Source organism: Nerophis lumbriciformis, linkage group LG03 (assembly GCF_033978685.3).
Source record: "Nerophis lumbriciformis linkage group LG03, RoL_Nlum_v2.1, whole genome shotgun sequence".
Taxonomy (NCBI): Eukaryota; Metazoa; Chordata; class Actinopteri; order Syngnathiformes; family Syngnathidae; genus Nerophis; species Nerophis lumbriciformis.
The window spans coordinates 23,805,941-23,828,459 of NC_084550.2; the positions used below are offsets into that span (position 1 = coordinate 23,805,941).

At 40.5% G+C, this 22,519-nt stretch overlaps 1 protein-coding gene across 6 annotated transcripts in view; it reads right to left on the minus strand.

The window, feature by feature from the left end:
- Positions 1–22,519, minus strand: part of chd8 (chromodomain helicase DNA binding protein 8) — a 153,230-nt gene that overhangs the window by 102,343 nt on the left and 28,368 nt on the right. For 4 of the 6 annotated variants that reach the window (XM_061935681.1, XM_061935663.1, XM_061935673.1 and 1 more), the window contains exons 4-6: positions 14,942–15,055; positions 14,374–14,876; positions 14,190–14,301 (exon numbers count right to left, since the gene is read on the minus strand). In XM_061935681.1, the coding sequence (XP_061791665.1) occupies positions 14,190–14,301; positions 14,374–14,876; positions 14,942–15,055 (729 nt within the window). The remainder of the gene's footprint in view (positions 1–14,189; positions 14,302–14,373; positions 14,877–14,941; positions 15,056–22,519) is intronic. The other 2 variants (XM_061935698.1, XM_061935690.1) reach the window with 2 other exon arrangements.

Here is a 22,519-nt window from a genome sequence, read left to right on the forward strand (position 1 = left end):
ACTTATCCCCAGGTGCATGTCTTTGGAAGTGGGAGGAAGCCGGAGTACCCGGAGGGAACCCACGCAGTCACGGGGAGAACATGCAAACTCCACACAGAAAGATCCCGAGCCCGGGATTGAACCCAAGACTACTCAGGACCTTCGTATTGTGAGGCAGATGCACTAATCAATGTTTATTTATATAGCCCTAAATCACAAGTGTCTCAAAGGGCTGCACAAGCCACACTGACATCCTCGGTTCAGAGCCCACATAAGGGCAAGGAAAAACTCACAACCCAGTGGGACGTCAATATGAATGACTATGAGAAACCTTGGTGACGACCACATATGTGGATGACCCTCCCCCCCTCTAGGGGAGACCGGATGCAATGGACGTCGAGTGGGTCTAGCATTATATTGTGAAAGTCCAGTCCATAGTGGATCTAACATAATAGTATGAAAGTCCAGTCCATAGTGGATCTAACATAATAGTGAGAGTATAGTCCATAGTGGGGCCAGCAGGAGACCATCCCGAGCGGAGACGGGTTTAGTAGTGTCAGAGTGCAGAAATGAACGTAAAGAAAGAACAAGAGAGCGCATTTTTTTGTATTCTTAAATATAACTACCAAGACCTGGTTGTGCAAATAAACTAACATCATTTTAAGTCAGAGTAATAAATATTGTAACTGTTGGTCCAATCCATTGTATTTTCCTTGTCGATTTTCATAACAGAAACTAAAAGCTTAGTCGTTGTGCAGGAAAGCCAAGGGCTTTATTCGACACGGATGACCACATTATAGCGTCTTTGGTTCTATTTGTTAGCATCACGAAAATGGCCTTAATAGTATTAAAAAAACTAGATGAATAAATCTCAACAGCATATACTGAATCTTGATATCGCTAGCAAATATTTCTGAACATGGGACATATATACCGTATTTTTTGGACTATAAGTGGCAGTTTTTTTCATAGTTTGGCCAGGGGTGCGACTTATACTCAGGAGCGACTTATGTGTGAAATTATTAACACATTACCGTAAAATATCAAATAATATTATTTAGCTCATTCACGTAAGAGACTAGACGTATAAGATTTCATGGGATTTAGCGATTAGGAGTGACAGATTGTTTGGTAAACGTATAGCATGTTCTATATGTTATAGTTATTTGAATGACTCTTACCATAATATGTTACGTTAACATACCAGTTGGTTATTTATGCCTCATAACGTACACTTATTCAGCCTGTTGTTCACTATTCTTTATTTATTTTAAATTGCCTTTCAAATGTCTATTCTTGGTGTTGGCTTTTATCAAATACATTTCCCCAAAAAATGCGACTTATACTCCAGTGCAACTTGTATGTTTTTTTTCCTTCTTTATTGTGCATTTTCGGCCGGTGCGACTAATACTCCGAAAAATACGGTAGCTAAATAATGAGACAAAATATGAACTCCACACCATGAAAACAACAGCAGACATGAATTGTAGACTAATATTCGTAGCAGGAAATCAACTGCAAACAAACGTATCATTTTTTTCTCATTAGCGTACGAGCACGGCGCTTGTTATGTCAATTAAATAAGTTACTTAGCGACGCAGGAATAAATCCAATATTGTCTTTTACGGATTAATGCTTTATTTGCGGACCCCTCCAGATGTAAAGACATGATGTGCCTCCAGTGTTTTGTTCTTTAAATCCTTGTACGTGTCGAAGGGAGTGAGTTTGAGGCGAGCAGTAACATCTTGGATGGTTTAAATCTTTAAAAAATTAATTGTCTTAAGAATGTACAAAATCCACTCAATCCCATCTTAAGTATGATTTCATGATTGCTTGCATATTTGCCTCCAAACCTTTAAAAAATACGCCCAAACCTGCACTGATGCAGATAAATTAACGGTAGCCTAATTCAGTGCCGTACGCTTAGCTTTTTTTACTAGTAGCACCATTGCTACTAAAGGTAAAAATGAGTAGCACAGACATTTTTTGCAGCAATTTGAAATGTATTAATTATCACAATTTAATTATTAACACTCAAACAAGGTACATACAAACACAGTGCCATCAGAAGGCCTACTGTCACGCTCAATGAAACACACGAGAACATCCCTAAACTGAAGATTGACAAAAAAAAATATTGTTTGTTTGAATATATTTTCTGTAGGAGAACAAACATGACACAAACCTTCCTAATTGTTAGAAATCCCACTGTTTATATTAAACATGCTTCACTGATGGGAGTATTTGGCAAGCACCGTTTTGTCCTACTAATTTCAGCGATCCTTGAACTCATCGTAGTTTGTTTACATGTACAACTTTCTCCAATGCTGCCACAGTAAGACGTGTTTCATGCCACTCCTTCTTTGTCTCATTTTGTCCACTAAACGTTTTATGCTGTACGTGCATGCACAAAGGTGAGCTTTGTTGATTTTACTGATTTGCTGGAGTGCTTATCAGGCACATTTGGTCAATCCATGACTGCAAGCTAATTGATGCCAACATGCTATTCAGGCTAGCTGTATGTACATATTGCATCATTATGCCTCGTTTGTAGGTATATTTGAGCTCATTTAATTTATTTCACTTATGTCCTCTGTGTATTTAATTTATATTTGCATGTCTCATGACACATTATCTGTATACATTGGATGGATTTCTGATAGTTGTTAGTGCGCCATGTTGTTCCAGACCACAGCAAATGTTACCCAGCTTGCAAAGATTGTAATAAATCCATTAGAAGAAGACAGCCTGCCGTTTCCTAAAACTTGGACGCACACATCTATACATTTGGTCATTCTAAACCAGTAATTTACAGGAGTTATCTCATCCTGTGAGAAGCCTCCATTTTAATAATATTTTCCAATATTGCAAAAATGTGTAGAATAAAAATTAAAATACAACATTTCTGTCAACGAAGATTTGCGTCAGCCTTTGATAGTAGGCTATTATAGCTAATATAGACACTTACATCATGTGTTGCATTCATTATAACACTTATATAAGGCTTTTAGCTTGTTGCGGCTCCAGACACTATTTTTGGTCCAATATGGTTCTTTCAACATTTTGGGTTGCCGACTAGGTGATATGGATCCAAACTCCTATCCCGATATAGTTTGGCCGATAAACTAACCCTGGAATTATTCGTTGACATAACTAAATATCTCTACCATGCCTTGTTTCACAAAAAAACATTTAATATGTGTACTTTAGCAGCCATCTACTGTACATGTTTCTTTCCTGGCTGCTGAGTACAATATACCGTATTTTCCGCACCATTAGCCGCACCTAAAAACCACAAATTTACTCAAAAGCTGACAGTGCGGCTTTTAACCCGGTGCGCTTTATATGGATAAATATTAAGATTCATTTTCATAAAGTTTAGGTCTCGCAACTTCGGTAAACAGCCGCCATCTTTTTTTCCCGGTAGAACAGGAAGCGCTTCTTCTACGCAAGCAACCGCCAAGGTAAGCACCCGCCCCCATAGAACAGGAAGCGCTTCTTCTTCTACTGTAAGCAACCACCCGCCCGCGTAGAAGAAGAAAAAGCGCGCGGATATCACGGTACGTTTCATTTCCTTTGTGTGTTTACATCTGTAAAGACCACAAAATGGCTCCTATAAAGCGACAAGGATCCGGTTCATGAAAAGACGCAATCTCTCCATCCGCACACGGATTACTATTTCACAGCAACTGATATTCCTGTGAACCGCACTGTGGAACGGGAGCACGTACGGTGAATATTCGCACCACAGGGAATGAGAAGTCATCCTTCACTGTGGTTCTAGCTTGCCATGCTAATGAAACTTCCACCCATGGTGATATTCAAAAGGAAGACCTTGCCAAAAGAGACCTTTCCAGCCGGCGTCATCACAAAAGCTAACTCGAAGGGATGGATGAAGAAAAGATGAGCGAGTGGTTAAGGTAAGTTTAAGTTTACGCGAAGAGGCCGGGTGGCTTTTTTCACGCAGCTCTGTCCATGTTGATATACGTATGTTTGTGATTGCACATTTGCGTACATTTTGGGAGTGAACAGAGTTGTTAGAACGCTGGTTTTTAATATATTATTAAAGTTTGACTGACCTATCTGACTGTTTTTTTGACATTCCTTTAGCGCAGTTAGATGCGGCTTACAACACCGGGCGGCTTATAGGTGGACAAAGTTTTGAAATATGCCGTTCATTGAAGGCGCGGCTTTTAACCCAGGGCGCCTTATGGTGCGGAAAATACGGTAATAAGTTCTTTAAATGAGGTCTGTGAGGAGACTGGCCTTCTCGCCCTACAAATATTTACATTGGGCGCAATGGGGAAAAGGATGTTCCTAAATACAAGTGACCCACCATTACAGAACATGCTTTATATGGCTTTATGAATATGGCGGGGCTCAGAAGACCCGCCATATTTACAGTGGTGGGCAAACTTTAAAGGGCATTTTTGCCTACAATTCACAATCCCTACCCAAGACAAGATTACATTTTTTTTCTTTTTTAATGCATTCTAAAATGTATTATACGGCGGCTAACAATGCAGCTAATTAAAAGGAGTACCGGTATTCCACCTACGAAGCCCTGTAAAAAACCTCCAAAAAACGGCAACGATACTCTATTTACATCTTGTGACGTGAATGTTAACCAAGTATTAGCGGTATTGTTATTATAAGTGCTAACACAGACAAACTATTTTTAGCGGCACCTTGATCACAGAGAGCAAACTAGTTTATGCAGCTAATGAAATACTGAGCTGCTGCATCGCCTCTAAGTTGGTACAAGTTAATTCTAGATTATAGATCATGCATCTCACCTGGATAGTAGAAGGTTGAGGACATAAACTGAGAAGTTGGTCAGCTTTGACATTTGACTTAGACCCGAAAATGGCGAGAAAGACACGAAAAGACGCTCGTTTGCAGCACTTTTTCTAAAACCGGTAGATATAAATATCCTACCAGTCGGCCTCCCCACGAGAGCAGACGTTGCACAGTAAGTGATTGTTTGATTATGTTCGTAGTTTCTATATCTTGTTTAGCACTTAGCAACACTGCTACATGATGCTTAGTGTTTCACCTTGTGTGGTGTTCGGGTCTGTGGGACCCGTTTTAATTTTTTATTAAAAGAAAAATGATACAATTAATTCATTTTTCAAACTGAGACTCGCTGACTTTGGCTCATTTTCTGTGAAGAACATACAATGAAGAAAATAAGTATTTGAACACCCTGCTATTTTGCAAGTTCTCCCACTTAGAAATCATGGATGAGTCTGAAATTTTCACGGTAGGTGTATGTCCACTGTATGAGAGATAACCTAAAAAGAAAAATCCAGAAATCACAATCTATGATTTTTTAACAATGTATTCGTGTGATACAGCCAGAGGTGGGTAGTAACGCGCTACATTTACTCCGTTACATCTACTTGAGTAACTTTTGGGATAAATTGTACTTCTAAGAGTAGTTTTAATGCAACATACTTTTACTTTTACTTGAGTATATTGAGAGAGAAGAAACGCGACATTTACTCCGCTACTTTTATCTACATTTAGCTCGCTACTCGCTACTAATTTTTATCGATCTGTTAATGCACGCTTTGTTTGTTTTGGTCTGTCAGACAGACCTTCATAGTGCCTGCGTTTCAACAAATACAGTCACTGGTGACGTTCACTCCGTTCCACCAATCAGATGCAGTCACTGGTGACGTTGGACCAATCAAACAGAGCCAGGGGTCACATGACCTGACTTAAACAAGTTGAAAAACGTATTCGGGTGTTACCATTTAGTGGTCAATTGTACGGAATATGTACTGTACTGTGCAATCTACTAATAAAAGTTCCAATCAATCAAAAGTGTGAAGGAAAAAAGACCCTTTTTTTTATTTCAACCGTACATCCCGTCAAAAGCCTAAAGACTGACTGCACAGTTCCTGTCTTCACAATAAAAGTGCCGCTCCATTGCGCCTGCGCTTTCAAAATAAGAGTCTCTGAAAGCCGCAAACAAGCTAGCAAGCTACGGAGTTTGCCGCCAATGTATTTCTTGTAAAGTGTATAAAAACGAATATGGAAGCTGGACAAATAAGATGCCAAAAACCAACCACTTTCATGTGGTATTAGACAGAAAGGAGGAACTTTTTTTCTCCTCCATTTGAAAACGTGGACGTTATCAGCACTACTGTCTGATTACAATCAATGCAAGTCATCAGAATCAGGTAATACACCAACTTATATTCTTGTCTTCATGAAAGAAAGGAATCTATATGTGTTAAACATGCATGTATATTCATTAAAACCCCTGTAACATGCAAACAAAAACAGCAAAATAAATAAATATAAATTATATACTGTATATATCAATGTATGTATATATGTGTATATATATATATATATATATATATATATATATATATATATATATATATATATATATATATGTGTGTGTATATATATATATATATATATATATATATATATATATATATATATATATACACACCGTATTTTCCGCACTATAAGCCGCACCTAAAAACCACACATTTTCTCAAAAGCTGACAGTGCGGCTTATAAAACCCGGTGTGCCTTATATATGGATTAATATTAATATTCATTTTCATAAAGTTTAGGTCTCGCAACTACGGTAAACAGCCGCCATCTTTTTTCCCCGTAGAAGAGGAAGCGCTTCTTCTTCTACGGTAAGCAACCGCCAAGGTAAGCAACCGCCCCCATAGAAGAGGAAGCGCTTCTTCTTCTACTGTAAGCAACCACCAAGGTAAGCACCCGCCCCCGTAGAAGAAGAAGCGCGCGGATATTACGTTTCATTTCATTTGTGTGTTTACATCTGTAAAGACCACAGAATGGCTCCTATTAAGAGACACGCGTACAATGCAGAATTCAAACTCAAGGCAATAAGTCACGCAGTAGAACACGGAAATAGAGCAGCAGCAAGAGAATTGAACATAAATGAATCAATGGTGCGTAGGTAGAGGAAGCAACAAGATGACCTGCGCCACTAAGACAGGGAGACAGCGACGGACGACATACGCCAACATCTGCCAGTGGATTGTAAATGCCTGGGCGGATATATCGGTCTCAACTGTGGTCCGAACTTTCCGGAAGGCAGGATTCACGGAACTGCTGGACAACAACAGCAACATTGACTCTGATGACTTTGATGAGACGGAGCCGGCCATTTTGGATGCCGTATTCGCACAACTTTTTAATTCAGACACTGAAGAAGAATTCGAAGGATTTATGGATGAGGAATAACTTCAGAAAGTGGGCTTTAAATGTTTATTTTGTGTGTTGTGTGACATTAACGTTCGAGCAACGTTGAGTTATTGATGTTGCTATTGCTCTGCACTAATTTGAGTGTTACTATTTTTGTGATTGCACATTTGCACATTACATTTTGGGGGTGAACAGAGTTGTTAGAACGCTGGTTTGTAATATATTATTAAAGTTTGACTGACCTATCTGACTGTTTTTTTGACATTCCCTTTAGCGCAGCGTAGGTGCGGCTTATAGGTGAACAAAGTTTTGAAATATGCCATTCATTGAAGGTGCGGCTAATAACCCGGGGCGGCTTATAGTGCGGAAAATACGGTGTGTATGTATATATATATATATATATATATATATATATATATATATATATATATGATATGTGTGTGTATGTTACTCATCAGTTACTCAGTACTTGAGTAGTTTTTTCACAACATACTTTTTACTTTTACTCAAGTAAATATTTGGGTGACTACTCCTTACTTTTACTTGAGTAATAAATCTCTAAAGTAACAGTACTCTTACTTGAGTACAATTTCTGGCTACTCTACCCACCTCTGGATACAGCTGAAAATAAATATTTGAACACCTGTCTATCAGCTAGAATTCTGACCCTCAAAGACCTGTTAGTCCGCCTTTAAAAGTCCTCCTCCACTCCACTGTATTATCCTGAATCAGATGCACCTGTGTGAGGTCGTTAGCTGCATAAAGACACCTGTCCACCCCATACAATCAGTAAGACCCAAACATTCAGCATGGCTAAGAGCAAAGAGCTGTCCACAGACACCAGAGACAAAATTGTACAACTCCACAAGGGCTACGGAGAAATTGCCAAGCAGCTTGGTGAAAAAAGGTCCACTGTTGGAGCAATCATTAGAAAATGGAAGAAGCTAAACTTGACGGTCAATCTCAATGGGAGTGGAGCCCCATGCAAGATATCACCTCGTGGGGTCTCAATGATGCTAAGAAAGGTGAGGAATTAGCCCAGGACTACCGTATTTTCCGCACTATAAGGCGCACCTAAAAACCACAAATTTTCTCAAAAGCTGACAGTGCGCCTTATAATCCGGTGCGCCTTATATATGGGTTAATATTAATATTAATTTTCATAAAGTTTAGGTCTCGCAACTACGGTAAACAGCCGCCATCTTTTTTCCCCGTAGAAGAAGCGCGCGGTGCATGCTGGGATATGTGACGTTTCATTTCCATTTGTGTGTTTATGTAAAGACCCCAAAATGGCTCCTATTAAGTGTGTTGTCTGTCTAATTATAAATAATGCAGACGAGGCGTGTTAACTGAGTTCTCAACGTTTACTCACAGCGTGGCTCATAACCACATTCTAACTCCCAGCATACAACAACGCTTCTCAGGGCTACCGCGCATGCTCGTCACTATCGTTGCATGCTGGGTAGTGTAGTTGTTATATTTGCTAGCTCATAACATCACATTAAGAGACACGCTTACGCGCTTAATTCAATACTCGCCGTCATTCCGGGTGGATTGACAAAAGACCTCCAGCCGCTGGATATTGGTGTCAACAGGGCATTCAAATCACGACTGCGAACGGCGTGGGAACAATGGATGACCGAAGGCGAACACACCTTCACTAAGACAGGCAGACAGCGCCGGACGACATACGCCAACATCTGCCAGTGGATCGTAAATGCCTGGGCAGATATTTCGGTCACAATGGTGGTCCGAGCTTTCCGGAAGGCAGGATTCACAGAACTGCTGGACAACAGTGACACTGACTCCGATGACTTCGACGAGACGGAACCGGCCATTTTGGATCCCACATTTGCCCAACTTTTCAATTCGGACACCGAAGACGAAGAATTCGAAGGATTTACGAATGAAGAATAACTTCAGAAAGTGAGCGCTATGTTTATTTTGTGTGTTGTGACATTAACGTTCGAGCAACATTATGTTGCTATTGCTCTGCACTATTTTGAATTTTACTATGTTTGTGATTGCACATTTGCGTACATTTTGGGACAGAGTTGTTAGAACGCTGGTTTTTAATATATTATTAAAGTTTGACTGACCTATCTGACTGTTTTTTTGACATTCCCTTTAGCGCAGCGTAGGCGCGGCTTATAGTCCGGGGCGGCTTATAGGTGGACAAAGTTTTGAAATATGCCATTCATTGAAGGTGCGGCTAATAACCCGGGGCGGCTTATAGTGCGGAAAATACGGTACACGGCAGGACTTGGTCAATGACCTGAAAAGAGCTGGGACCACTGTTTCCATGGTCACTGTTGGTAATTCACTAAGACGTCATGGTTTGAAATCATGCATGGCACGGAAGGTTCCCCTGCTTAAACCAGCACATGTTAAGGCCTGTCTTAAGTTTGCCAATGACCATTTGGATGATCCAGAGGAGTCATGGGAGAAAGTTTTGTGGACAGATGAGACCAAAATTTACATTTTTGGTCATAATTCCACTATGCGTGTTTGGAGGAAGAAGAATGATGTGTACCATCCCAAGAACACCATCCCTACTGTGAAGCATGGGGGTGGTAGCATCATGCTTTGGGGGTGTTTTTCTGCTCATGGGACAGGACGACTGTACTGTATTAAGGAGAGAATGACTGCAGCAATGTATTGTGAGATTTTGGCCAAAAACCTCCTTCCCTCAGTCAGATCATTGAAGACGAGTCGTGGCTGGATCTTCCAACATGACAATGACCCAAAGCACACAGCCAGGAAAACCAAGAAGTGGCTTCGTAAGAACCATATTAAGGTTCTGGAGTGGCCTAGCCAGTCTCCAGACCTAAATCCAATTGAAAATCTTTGGAGGGAGCTGAAAGTCTGTGTTACTCAGCGACAGCCCAGAAACCTGACTGATCTAGAGAAGATCTGTGTGGAGGAGTGGGCCAAAATCCCTCCTGCAGTCTGTGCAAACCTGCTGAAGAACTACAGGAAACGTTTGACCTCTGTAATTGCAAACAAAGGCTACTCTACCAAATATTAATGTTGGTGTTCAAATACTTATTTTCAGCTGTATCACACAAATAAATTGTTAAAAAAATCATAGATTGTGATTTTTGGATTTTTTCTTTTTAGGTTATCTCTCATACAGTGGACATGCACCTACCATGAACATTTCAGACCCCTCCATGATTTCTAAGTGGGAGAACTTGCAAAATAGCAGGGTGTTCAAATACTAATTTTCTTCACTGTATATCAGAATACATATTTAATGACCACACACCATACACCCCCCCTACACATTTCTATTACATATAAGATGTCCGGGTCCACTGGAGTAGAAGTGTGGAAATTGATGTTCTGTGTAAAACACACAACCCAAGAATGACAAACACATTTCAGGAGAACATCCTCACCGTAACACAACATAAATTATTTGTTATTTCTTCCCTGAGTATTTTGTAAATGTTTTCGCCTGTGGAAGCCGTATTGCATTCCCTCAAAGACAGAAGTACTGACAATACTTTTCCAATGTCGTCATCGAAATATCGAACACAAATGGGGTACAGTTTTACATAGTCATAATCGGTGCTGCCGTCAGTCGACATGCTAAATGGTTCCGTCTTCATGACATCGGCGATACTTTTTGAGGATTCTGTTCCAAGACACTGAATAATGTTTGATGTTTTGGTTCGACCACATCCATATTTTTTGGCGATTTTCGAGTCGGGAAACATTTTCCGAAATAACTGTCCCATGTGATCAGCCAGTGCGATTGGAAGTCCATGCTCAATTATTGCCTCCGTAAATAAAACTTTGGCATTTATCACATCCAAAGAATCTGTTTGGGCGACGAAAAACGTTGAAAGTTTTCCACTTGTATCGCTAGCAACGGCATTAGACTTCTGTTTTTTTGTCCCAACGTGGTCTTTTACATCGCTAATTCCTCCGTGTCCAATCGAAAAATCTTGTCTGCACAAGGTGCAATTCGCGTAGTTTTCACCCTTTTTGGAACGGATAATTATTCCCGGATAGGCTTTTGAATATTCTTCACGGAATGACTGCAGTTTTCTTTTCGGTTTAAGACTCGTTTGCGATTTTTCTCCGGCTGATTCCATGATCGTTCGCTCGTTTGGAAACAATGGCAACTGGTGCCTCAGGCTTGGCAGCGGTGCTATAAATAGCCTCGCGCATGGCATTCGGAATGGCTCGATAGGAAGTTACGGGAAGCAGTGTCGATTGTCATTGTTGTTACGCGATTTCGTGAATAAAACTTTTAAAAAAATATTTTTTTTTAATTAATGAAAAACCGTATTTTTTATCACTGCAACCGTAACCCGGAATAGGTTGATGAAAACCGTACTAATTACGGGAAAACCGGAGTAGTTGGCAGGTATGCCATAATTTGAGTTGAAGTTGTTCTCTTATTTTGGAAAAACCTTGTTACATTGTTTAATGCATCCAGCGGGGCATCACAACAAAATTAGGCATAATAATGTGTTAATTCCACGACTGTATACATCAGTATCGGTTGATATCGGAATCGGTAATTAAGAGTTGGACAATATCGGATATCGGCAAAAAAGCCATTATCGGACATCTCTAGTCTTTGGTATGACTCGGCCGGGGTTTGAACTCACGACCTACGGATCTCAGGGCGGACACTCTAACCACGAACTACAATGCATAAAAAAAATGTGCTTGTCTCACATAAGGATTGTGAACGATGGGCAACATTCCAGTTCCTCTTTAAAGGGGAACATTATCACCAGACCTATGTAAGCGTCAATATATACCTTGATGTTGCAGAAAAAAAGACCATATATTTTTTTAACCGATTTCCAAACTCTAAATGGGTGAATTTTGGCGAATTAAACGCTTTTCTATTATTCGCTCTTGGAGCGATGACGTCACATCGGGAAGCAATCCGCCATTATCTCAAACACATTACAAACACCGAGTCAAATCAGCTCTGTTATTTTCCGTTTTTTCGACTGTTTTCCGTACCTTGGAGACATCATGCCTCGTCGGTGTGTTATCGGAGGGTGTAACAACATGAACAGGGACGGATTCAAGTTGCACCAGTGGTCCAAAGTGCGAAAGTGGCAAGAAATTGGACGTTTGTTCCGCACACTTTACCGACGAAAGTTATGCTACAACAGAGATGGCAAGAATGTGTGGATATCCTGCGACACTCAAAGCAGATGCATTTCCCACTGGACTGGACAGATCAGCTTTCAGGAAAAGAGAGCGGATGAGGGTATGTCTACAGAATATATTAATTGATGAAAACTGGGCTGTCTGCACAAGTTGTTGCCAAATGTATTTCATATGCTGTAAACCTAGTTCAGGGGTCGGCAACCCGCGGCTCTTTGATCACGCTTACTTGCTGAACCCCCCAATTTTCCCGTGAGACTTCCGGATTTCAGTGCCTCTCGCAGAAAACTCCCGGGATTAATATTCACCTATTTTCACCCTTACAGCTATAATAAGGGCGTGCCATGATGGTACAACATTTGGCGCCCTCTACAACCTGTATTAACAGCGTGCCAGCCCAACACTAGTTATACAAAATACATTTTCTGCTTGCACACGTAGGTGACAGCAAGGCATACTTGATCAACAGCCACACAGGTTGCACTGACGGTGACCATATAAAACAACTTTAACACTCTCACTAATAATGCGCCACACTTTGAACCAAAACCAAACAAGAATGACAAACACATTTCGGGAGTACATCTGCACCTTAACACAACATAAACACAACAGAACAAACACCCAGAATCCCATGCAGCCCTGACTCTTCCGGCTACATTATACACCCCTGCTACCACCAAACCCCGCCCCCACCCCAAGCCTGCTCCCTCACACATCACCCCCCCCCCTCTGTGCGTCGGTTGAGGTGGGCGGGGTTTGGTAGCGGGGGTGTATAATGTATCCCGGAAGAGTTAGGGCTGCATGGGATTCTGGGTATTTGTCCTGTTGTGTTTATGTTGTGTTACTGTGCAGATGTTCTCCCGAAATGTGTTTGTCATTCTTGTTTGGTGTGGGTTCACAGTGTGGCGCATTATTAGTAAGAGTGTTAAAGTTTTTTTTATACCGACACCGTCAGTGTAACCTGTGTGGTTGTTGACCAAGTATGCCTTGCTGTCACCTACTTGAGCAAGCGGAAGCCCCATACAACGTGTGGCTGATCAGGCACGCTGGTTGTAGTGGGCGCTATATGCTGTACCATCACGGCACGCATGACGCTGACAAGCGCTATTCATTTAAAACTCGCGTGTCGCACCAGCTTAAAAATTTCACACAAAAGGTGTGGGCGGCGTGTCTGAGACCCCTGGTTTATACATAGCACAAAGCAAAAAAAAATCTTTGTATGCAGTGTTATTTCATTTAAAATTTCAAAAATTTTTGCGGCTCCCATTGTTTTCTATAATTTGTGAAACTGGTCAAAATGGCTCTTTGACTGATAAAGGTTGCCGACCCCTGACCTAGTTCATAGTTGTTAGTTTCCTTTAATGCCAAACAAACACATACCAATCGTTGGTTAGAAGGCGATCGCCGAATTCGTCCTCGCTTTCTCCCGTGTCGCTGGCTGTCGTGTCGTTTTCGTCGGTTTCGCTTGCATACGGTTCAAACCGATATGGCTCAATAGCTTCAGTTTCTTCTTCAATTTCGTTTTCGCTACCTGCCTCCACACTACAACCATCCGTTTCAATACATGCGTAATCTGTTGAATCGCTTAAGCTGCTGAAATCCGAGTCTGAATCCGAGCTAATGTCGCTAAACCTTGCTGTTGTTTGTATTGGCATCACTGTGTGACGTCACAGGAAAATGGACGGGTGTATATAACGATGGTTAAAATCAGGCACTTTGAAGCTTTTTTTAGGGATATTGCGTGATGGGTAAAATTTTGAAAAAAACTTCGAAAAATAAAATAAGCCACTGGGAACTGATTTTTAATGGTTTTAACCCTTCTGAAATTGTGATAATGTTCCCCTTTAAGCGTGTGTTCATACCATGGTCAGGTCTTCCTCCAGCGCAGCAGGTGAGGCCGGACTCAGCTCCCCTTCTGAATGCTCGGAGGAAGGATTCCTTTTTCTCTTTTTGGCTCCCACAAGAGTAATCGTGCTGAGAGTAGATTGGAGGCTGTCATCAAAAGTACCGTTTTGTAAAAAAAAAAAGCGACATTCCCCAACTTACTTTGTCTTGGTTTTACTTTTGCTCTTGTTTCCTGCCACGGGTATTACGGTGCCTCCGGCAACTACAACTGTCCCTCCGGCAGGTTTGGCTTTGCCTTTTTTGTCCGCTGCCCCCGCCAGTTTGGATGGTGTCCCTGCAGCCACAGGGCTTTTCTTCTTGCTCCCACCACCGCTTGTCTTCTTCTTTGCGGTGGACACCACCGTGACCGTTTCCCCTATTTCTGGCGAGGTTTGTGAGGCCGGAAGTTCGTCCTGGTTGAGCACTCGAGGAAGGTTCTTCTCGCCCCGTGCCTTGGCCCTTGCTATAGCTTCAGCAACAATACGGTTAGCCTTCTCTTGCTTGCACAAGATTTCCACACGGCGCACAGAGGAGGAATCACCGGGGGCCTTGGCGATGCGGATGGTCTGCGTCGGGGAGGTGGTCGTGCTGGAGGGTCCTGCTGTTGAAGAGTTGACAACCTTCACCACAGAGACAGCCCCGCCGGCTGTCGACGCCGAGCTTGTCTGTCAAGAGAGAAGACAACATCATTGTTCTAGTTCCAAAATACTTTCAAGCAGAAAATGACTACCTGAGGCTGCAGGAGCATTTTGAAAGGAACTGCCAGTCTCTGCCCTCCTTGGCCTTGCGATATCTGCAGTATCTGCGGGCTGCCGGTATTGCCAGCTCCTGACACCAGCTGGTACTGAAACAAAATACACATGCTGTGAGTAAACATGACAAACTTGCTTTTTTTTGGGATGAGATATTTCTCAACAAGCTACCTTCAGAAACCGTTTTCCTAATTGCTGTGTGTGTATTTCCAGCGTTGGCGTTGACGCACTTTTTGTGTCTTTTTACGCATTGAAATCAGAAAGGACGCGAAACCCCCGGAAGTCCACGCGTGCCCATGGACCATACCTGGCCACATGCGGCCCGTTAAGCTTTTCAATCTGGCCCGCAGGACATTCCCCCCAATTTTTTTTCTCGATATTTAAGATAGATTTTTACCCCTCGCGTTCATATTTGGCTGTGCGTGTTTCATTTTTGTTGCGTTTCGCTTGATTGTAAAATATGTGGATGGAGAGGGGGTATGACGTTCATATGTTGTCAATATTCAGTGTTTTATCCTTCATAGTTAATGTTGTAAATCCCACTAGGGATGTCCCGATCCGATATTTGGATCGCATCGGCTGCCGATATTTGCCAAAAATTGCGTATCGGCAAGGCATGGGAAAATGCTGATCCAGATCCAGTTTTTAAAAAAATTCCGGTCCGTGTTTTCCAACGCACCGATTTAAATAGTACATTCCACTTTTCTGCTGCTCCGTAATTTCCGTTCCGCATTTTCCAGCACACCTTCAACACATCTACAGGTCTGTGAATTCTCACGCAGTTGCTTTTAGCTGCTGGCATTACACGACAGGCTCTTCTCACTCTTTCCTGTGTCTCCCTCTCACAGACAGCAAGTGCACCTTCTTACACACGTCACATACTGTCACGTCATACGTCACATACTGTCACGTCATACGTCACATACTGTCACGTCATACGTCACATACTGTCACGTCATACGTCACATACGTATACGTCCTCCCCGAGCAGAGAGGTAGCAGCATGGCTAACGTTAGCTGTGATGCTAGCGCAGCCGTGCGAGCAACGCTCCCTCTAAGGTGCTCGCCTGTGCAATTGCGCAGTGTTTAAGCGTCCTCTGCGCATAGCAAATCTACGCCACGCACAAAATCAAATAAAAAAATAAGCGCATAACAATTTTCGACACACGGACACGACAGAGAAAACAGTTTTCGCCATCATTGTTCAAATATTGTGACGTCTGTCGAGACGCTTATCTCCATTCGGTGCCACACGTCCACACCATCAAAATGCTGAGGCGTATGAAAAAATTAGTGATTTTTTTAGTTGTGATTTCCTTCTCTGCATGAAAGTTTAAAAGTAGCATATATTAATGCAGTATTAAGAAGAATGTTTTAATGTAGACATTCAAGCCTTGAAAGAAAAATTTGAAAATCAAGACTACATTTCCTGCAAATGGGTGCATTTCTACCCTATATTTTAACTTTAGATTTATTCTCATATCAAACTCTTTTGTCTGTCTTTTTGACACTTACATCCGGCGCCCCCCTCCACACCCTGGATTATAAATAATGTAAATAATTTAATGTGATTATCTTGTGTGATGACTGTATTATGATGGTAGTATATATCTGATAGTATATATCTGTATTATGAATCAATTTAAGTGGACCCCGACTTAAACAAGTTGAAAAACTTATTCGGGTGTTACCATTTAGTGGTCAACTGTACGGAATATGTACCGGTACTTCACTGTGCAACCTACTAATAAAAGTCTCAATCAATTAAAACACATAGAATCATCATACTGCTGTGATTATATGCATCAAGTGTTCATTCAAGGCTAAGGCAAAATATTGAGATATATATCGTGTATCGCAATATGGCCTTAAAATATCGCAATATTAAAAAGAGGCCATATCGCCCAGCCTTAGTTCAATGATGCCATTTCTGTTTGTCATGTATAATTTTGTCTATTTTGTGTTTATCCTTGAATAAACTGGTCAGTTTCTTGTTACCAACCATTGTGTATTATTCAAACTCCCCTAATTCAGCTGGCTAGTTGTTATCAAGAGTACTAAAACCCTTTTCAACATGATTCTGACAACTAAGTAGGCTAAATAACTTTAAACTTTAATACATGCTCGGATAGGCCAGTATCGGTCAGTATCGGTATCGGTCAGTATCGGTATCGGATCGGAAATGCAAAAACAATATCGGACATCCCTAAATCCCACATTTATTTTCACGTACATTCTGGGTGGCTCATTCAGGAAAAAAATTTAAAATTCCATTCTGTTTTTTAAAGGGGAACATTATCACCAGACCTATGTAAGCGTCAATATATACCTTGATGTTGCAGAAAAAAGACCATATATTTTTTTAACCGATTTCCGAACTCTAAATGGGTGAATTTTGGCGAATTAAACGCCTTTCTATTATTGGCTCTCGGAGCTCACATCGGGAAGCAATCCGCCATTTTCTAACTTTCGTCGGTGTGTTGTCGGAGGGTGTAACAACACGAACAGGGACGGATAGAGTTGCACCAGTAGCCCAAAGATGCGAAAGTGGCAAGAAATTGGACGAAATTTGTTCAAAATACGAGGCTGTGGGGAAAGCTTACGAAATGGTCAGTCGTTTGTTCCGCACACTTTACAGACGAAAGCTATGCTACGACAGAGATGGCAAGAATGTTTGGATATCCTGCGACACTCAAAGCTGGACAGATCAGCTTTCAGGAAAAGAGCGCGGATGAGGGTATGTCTACAGAATATATTAATTGATGAAAACTTTATTCATTACTCGCGGTTTTACGTAAATTATTATACATAAACTGTGTTTACCAATAATTTAGCTTAAAAACATTTATTTTTTTCAATCATTCGAGTACATTCGGGTAGTCTTGTGTAATGCAGTATTTTGTGTTTATTTAGGTATGGTTAACCTGAGTGCTGAAATCGTATCAAATGTATTTCATATGCTGTAAACCTAGTTCATAGTTGTTAGTTTCCTTTAATGCCAAACAAACACATACCAATCGTTGGTTAGAAGGCGATCGCCGAATTCGTCCTCGCTTTCTCCCGTGTCGCTGGCTGTCGTGTCGTTTCCGTCGGTTTCGCTTGCATACGGTTCAAACCGATATGGCTCAATAGCTTCAGTTTCTTCTTCAATTTCGTTTTCGCTACCTGCCTCCACACTACAACCATCCGTTTCAATACATGCGTAATCCGTTGAATCGCTTAAGCCGCTGAAATCCGAGTCTGAATCCGAGCTAATGTCGCTATACCTTGCTGTTCTATCCGCCATGTTTGTTTGTGTTGGCATCACTGTGTGACATCACAGGAAAATGGACGGGTGTATATAACGATGGTTAAAATTAGGCACTTTGAAGCTTTTTTTTTTTAGGGATATTGCGTGATGGGTAAAATTTTGAAAAAAACTTCGAAAAATAAAATAAGCCACTGGGAACTGATTTTTAATGGTTTTAACCCTTCTGAAATTGTGATAATGTTCCCCTTTAAGGCAGGCTGCCATAACGTTTTAGCATTCAATCAGACATTACTGTGAGGTTTCGTATTAGTTTTCCTAAATATCTGATGTATTTTTTTAGATCTTTAAGATGGAAACTGTAGCTGCCATTATGATGTGTAGTGGTGTTTCCAAATTACCGCAACTATTGAACTATAAAAAGTATTTCAATGGTTGGAATCTGCGCTTTTGCATGATATATTGTCAATATTCAGTGTTTTATCGTCCATAGTTAATATTGTAAATCCCGCATTCCTTATTTTCATGTACATTCTGGGTGTCTCATTCAGTAAAAATAAGGGAAAATACCATTCTGCTTTTTTGAAGCAGTCTGTCATAACTTTTTTAGCATTCAATCAGACATTATTGTGAGGTTTTATATTAGTGTTCCTAAAAACAGATATACCGACCCCCAGACATATTTTTTTCTTTAAATTTGGCCCCCGAGTCAAAATACTTGCCCAGGCCTGCCCTGGACGCACGTTTTTTATAACTATTAATTAGAGATTATCGGCCGATAAATGCTGTAAAATGCGATATCGGAAATTATCGGTATCGGTTTCAAAAAGTAAAATTAATCAATTTTTAAAACGCTGTTGTACGGAGCGGTACATATCCAGTAAAACACGGATATAAACCCAGTCAGCAGCCCCTCCCCTCTTCCCACACACAACACAGGAGTTGACGACTGCAGCATGAGAGGTTTAGTGGCGACGCTTGATGACCTCATCAAACCGCTGCGAGCGGAGCATAACAACAAGAGTGTGTTGTTGCCGGTGCTGTAGCCGTGGCTAACAAGCGAGCTCGCTCAGTGACTGACTAACGACACCATGTCTATGGTTTGGGATTATTTTAAAGTGTGTCTGTCGGATAAAAAACTGGCAATTTGCAATGACTGCAAAAAGTTGGTTATGCGAGGAGGAACCAAGACGTCTTCCTTTAATACGAGCAATTTGATCACCCACCTCTTCAAGAATCATAAGGAGATAAAAGGAGATACACGATGAATACAAGCGGAAGATGGATGAAAAGCGAACACCGAAAACAGCTTGCAGTGAACAGAGGTGCCCTGTCTCAATGCAGCATTTCAGAAGTTCTGACTGACTGGTAGGCCACTTCAAGCACTCACCACTAGCTTGCAGCACATTTGTGTTACTCATACAAATACGTTAGAGTAGGGCAGATTGAGCCCAGTTTATAATTTCCTGTTATACAGTATGCCAGGCAGTCTTGCACTAAGTGAGGACTATGTTATTGTTTACTTTATTACTCTAGTGTACTCTGGACTGAAGCTGTGTGCCTTCATTGTTTTTGTAGCTGTTGTTTTGAGGCATGTTTAAAAAAAATAAAAAATAATGCACTTTGTGAAAGTCAAAGTATAGTACTTCCCATAGTTGTAGTGGGTATCAGTATTATCTCAGGGAGAGCATGTCCCAAATGCCAAGCTGCTGTTTTGAGGCATGTTAAAAAAAATAATGCACTTTGTGACTTCAATAATAAATATGGCAGTGCCATGTTGGTACCTTTTTCCATAATTTGAGTTAAAGTTGTTCTCTTATTTTGGAAAACCTTGTTTTTGATTGATTGATTGATTGAAACTTGTATTAGTAGATTGCACAGTACAGTACATATTCCGTACAATTGACCACTAAATGGTAACACCCCAATAAGTTTTTCAACTTGTTTAAGTCGGGGTCCACGTTAATCAATTCATGGTAAAGTTACATTGTTTAATGCATCCAGCGGGGCATCACAACAAATTTAGGCATAATAATGTGTTCATTCCACGACTGTATATATCGGTATCGGTTGATATCGGAATCGGTAATTAAGAGTTGGACAATATCGGAATATCGGATATCGGCAAAAAAGCCATTATCGGACACCTCTAATACTAACCTTTAACAGTTAATTTTACTCATTTTCATTAATTACTAGTTTCTATGTAACTGTTTTTATATAGTTTTAATTTCTTTTTTATTCAATAATTTTTTTTTTTTAATGATGTATCTTTTTGTTTTTAATTTTTAAAAAGGACTTTATCTTCACCAGACCAGATTGTCAATGAAATTAGATTGTTTAAAAGGTTTCTTAAAACCAGGTCCAGTCCAGATTATGTCCAGGTCGGACTCAGCAACACACACCTTCATTTATGTACACTCAAAACTAGGGAACACAACAGATTGCATATAATCTATAAACAGAATTACATTTTCAAAATAAGCATTTGAGGACTTCCCATCTCAATACTGTTGATGTATCGGTAGGAGTGAAAATGGCCTTAAAATGAAGATGACAGGAAATGTTCATAGCCAATTTTAATGAACATTTAGATTTAGGATACCCCATGTACAAATATACATAGGGCATTCTTAGTCAACAGCCATACATGTCACACTCAGGGTGGCCGTATAAACAACACCAACACTGTCATAAAAATGTGCCATATTGTGAAACCACACTAAACAATGACAAACACATTCCGGGAGAATATTTGCAACACAACATAAACACAACAGAACAAAAACCCAGAATTCCCTGAAGTAACAACCCTTCCGGGACTCTACACTATTTTATTTGGTACAGGGTGTAATTATAAGTGTGACCAGTAGATGGCAGTCAACAACGCCAACATTTTAAATGTCCCATTGAAAATATAGAACATTAAACACACGGTGCTCAAAAATCTATCAAAATGTTTTAGGAGTAAATATTTTAGTGCCATGTCTAATATAAAGTAGTGTAAAGTTCTTACTTATATCTCGGCATGAAAGCTCTAAAACATAGTGAGTTTACATTATTCACGTTTATGACAACTTTTTTTCCAAAACACAATAAAGAATGTGAGATATAACAGGATAACGCATACATTTATCATTTGTTTTTAAAACGCTTACAAAAAAGTGGGACCACAAAAATTGACTGTGGAACCCCATTTTTATGACTTGATGGGGTCCCTGGGACCCCATTTTGAAGATTCCTAGCGCCGACACTGACTTCTATAATACTGGTACTCAAATTGGTATAGCTCGGTTGGTAGAGTGGCCATGCCAGCAACTTGAGGGTTCCAGGTTCGATCCCCACTTCCGCCATCCTAGTCACTGCCGTTGTGTCCTTGGGCAAGACACTTTACCCACCTGCTCCCAGTGCCACCCACACTGCTTTAAATGTAACTTAGATATTGGGTTTCACTATGTAAAAGCGCTTTGAGTCACGAGAGAAAAAGCGCTATCTAAATATAATTCACTTCACTTCACGCTTCCACACACCTGGGACGGCTGTCCGTCATGGGCGACGCCCAGGCGGAGAAGCGATACCGGGGAACTTTATTTAGCAGGTAATTCTACTCCTAAAATGTTGGTCGCTGTACTTTCAAGAAACATTGTTGGAATGTTGAAAATGTGAGCAGAAAATGTTTCCTCTTGTTAATTAAACCTAAAATGTTGGTTGAACTTTATATAAATAGGATGCGAAGACATCCATCCATCCATTTTCCTCCGCCTATCCGAGGTCGGGTCGCGGGGGCAGCAGCCTAAGCAGAGAAGCCCAGACTTCCCTCTCCCCGACCACTTCGTCCATACATTGGCCATTAATTGTTTATATCCATAATTCATTTATACATAAATCCCTTACAAGAAATAACAGGAATATAGGACACTTCACCTGCAGTGTCCAGTATTTATTTAATAGTCACACAGCTTGTTTTGTTTTTTTATTAAAAATTACTGAATCGATTTCAACTCACTGATCGGCAATCACAAATATAGAATCGTTAAAATTAATTATCAAACCCTTAATAAACTGTAGTAACCAGACCGAAAATCTTAACAACTAGTCGATTTTGAAATCGGCTTATAGATTTAGCTTGAGCTTTTTTTATTTAACGCCTTATATCAGTGTTAAAATGAAGGCAACACATGATGTGTCTATATTAGCCTACTATCAAAAATTACTTTAAAAGCCTTATATAAGTGTTATAATGAAGCCAACACATGTGTCTGTATTAGCTATATTACCCTACTATCAAAATGACTTTAAACGTCTTATA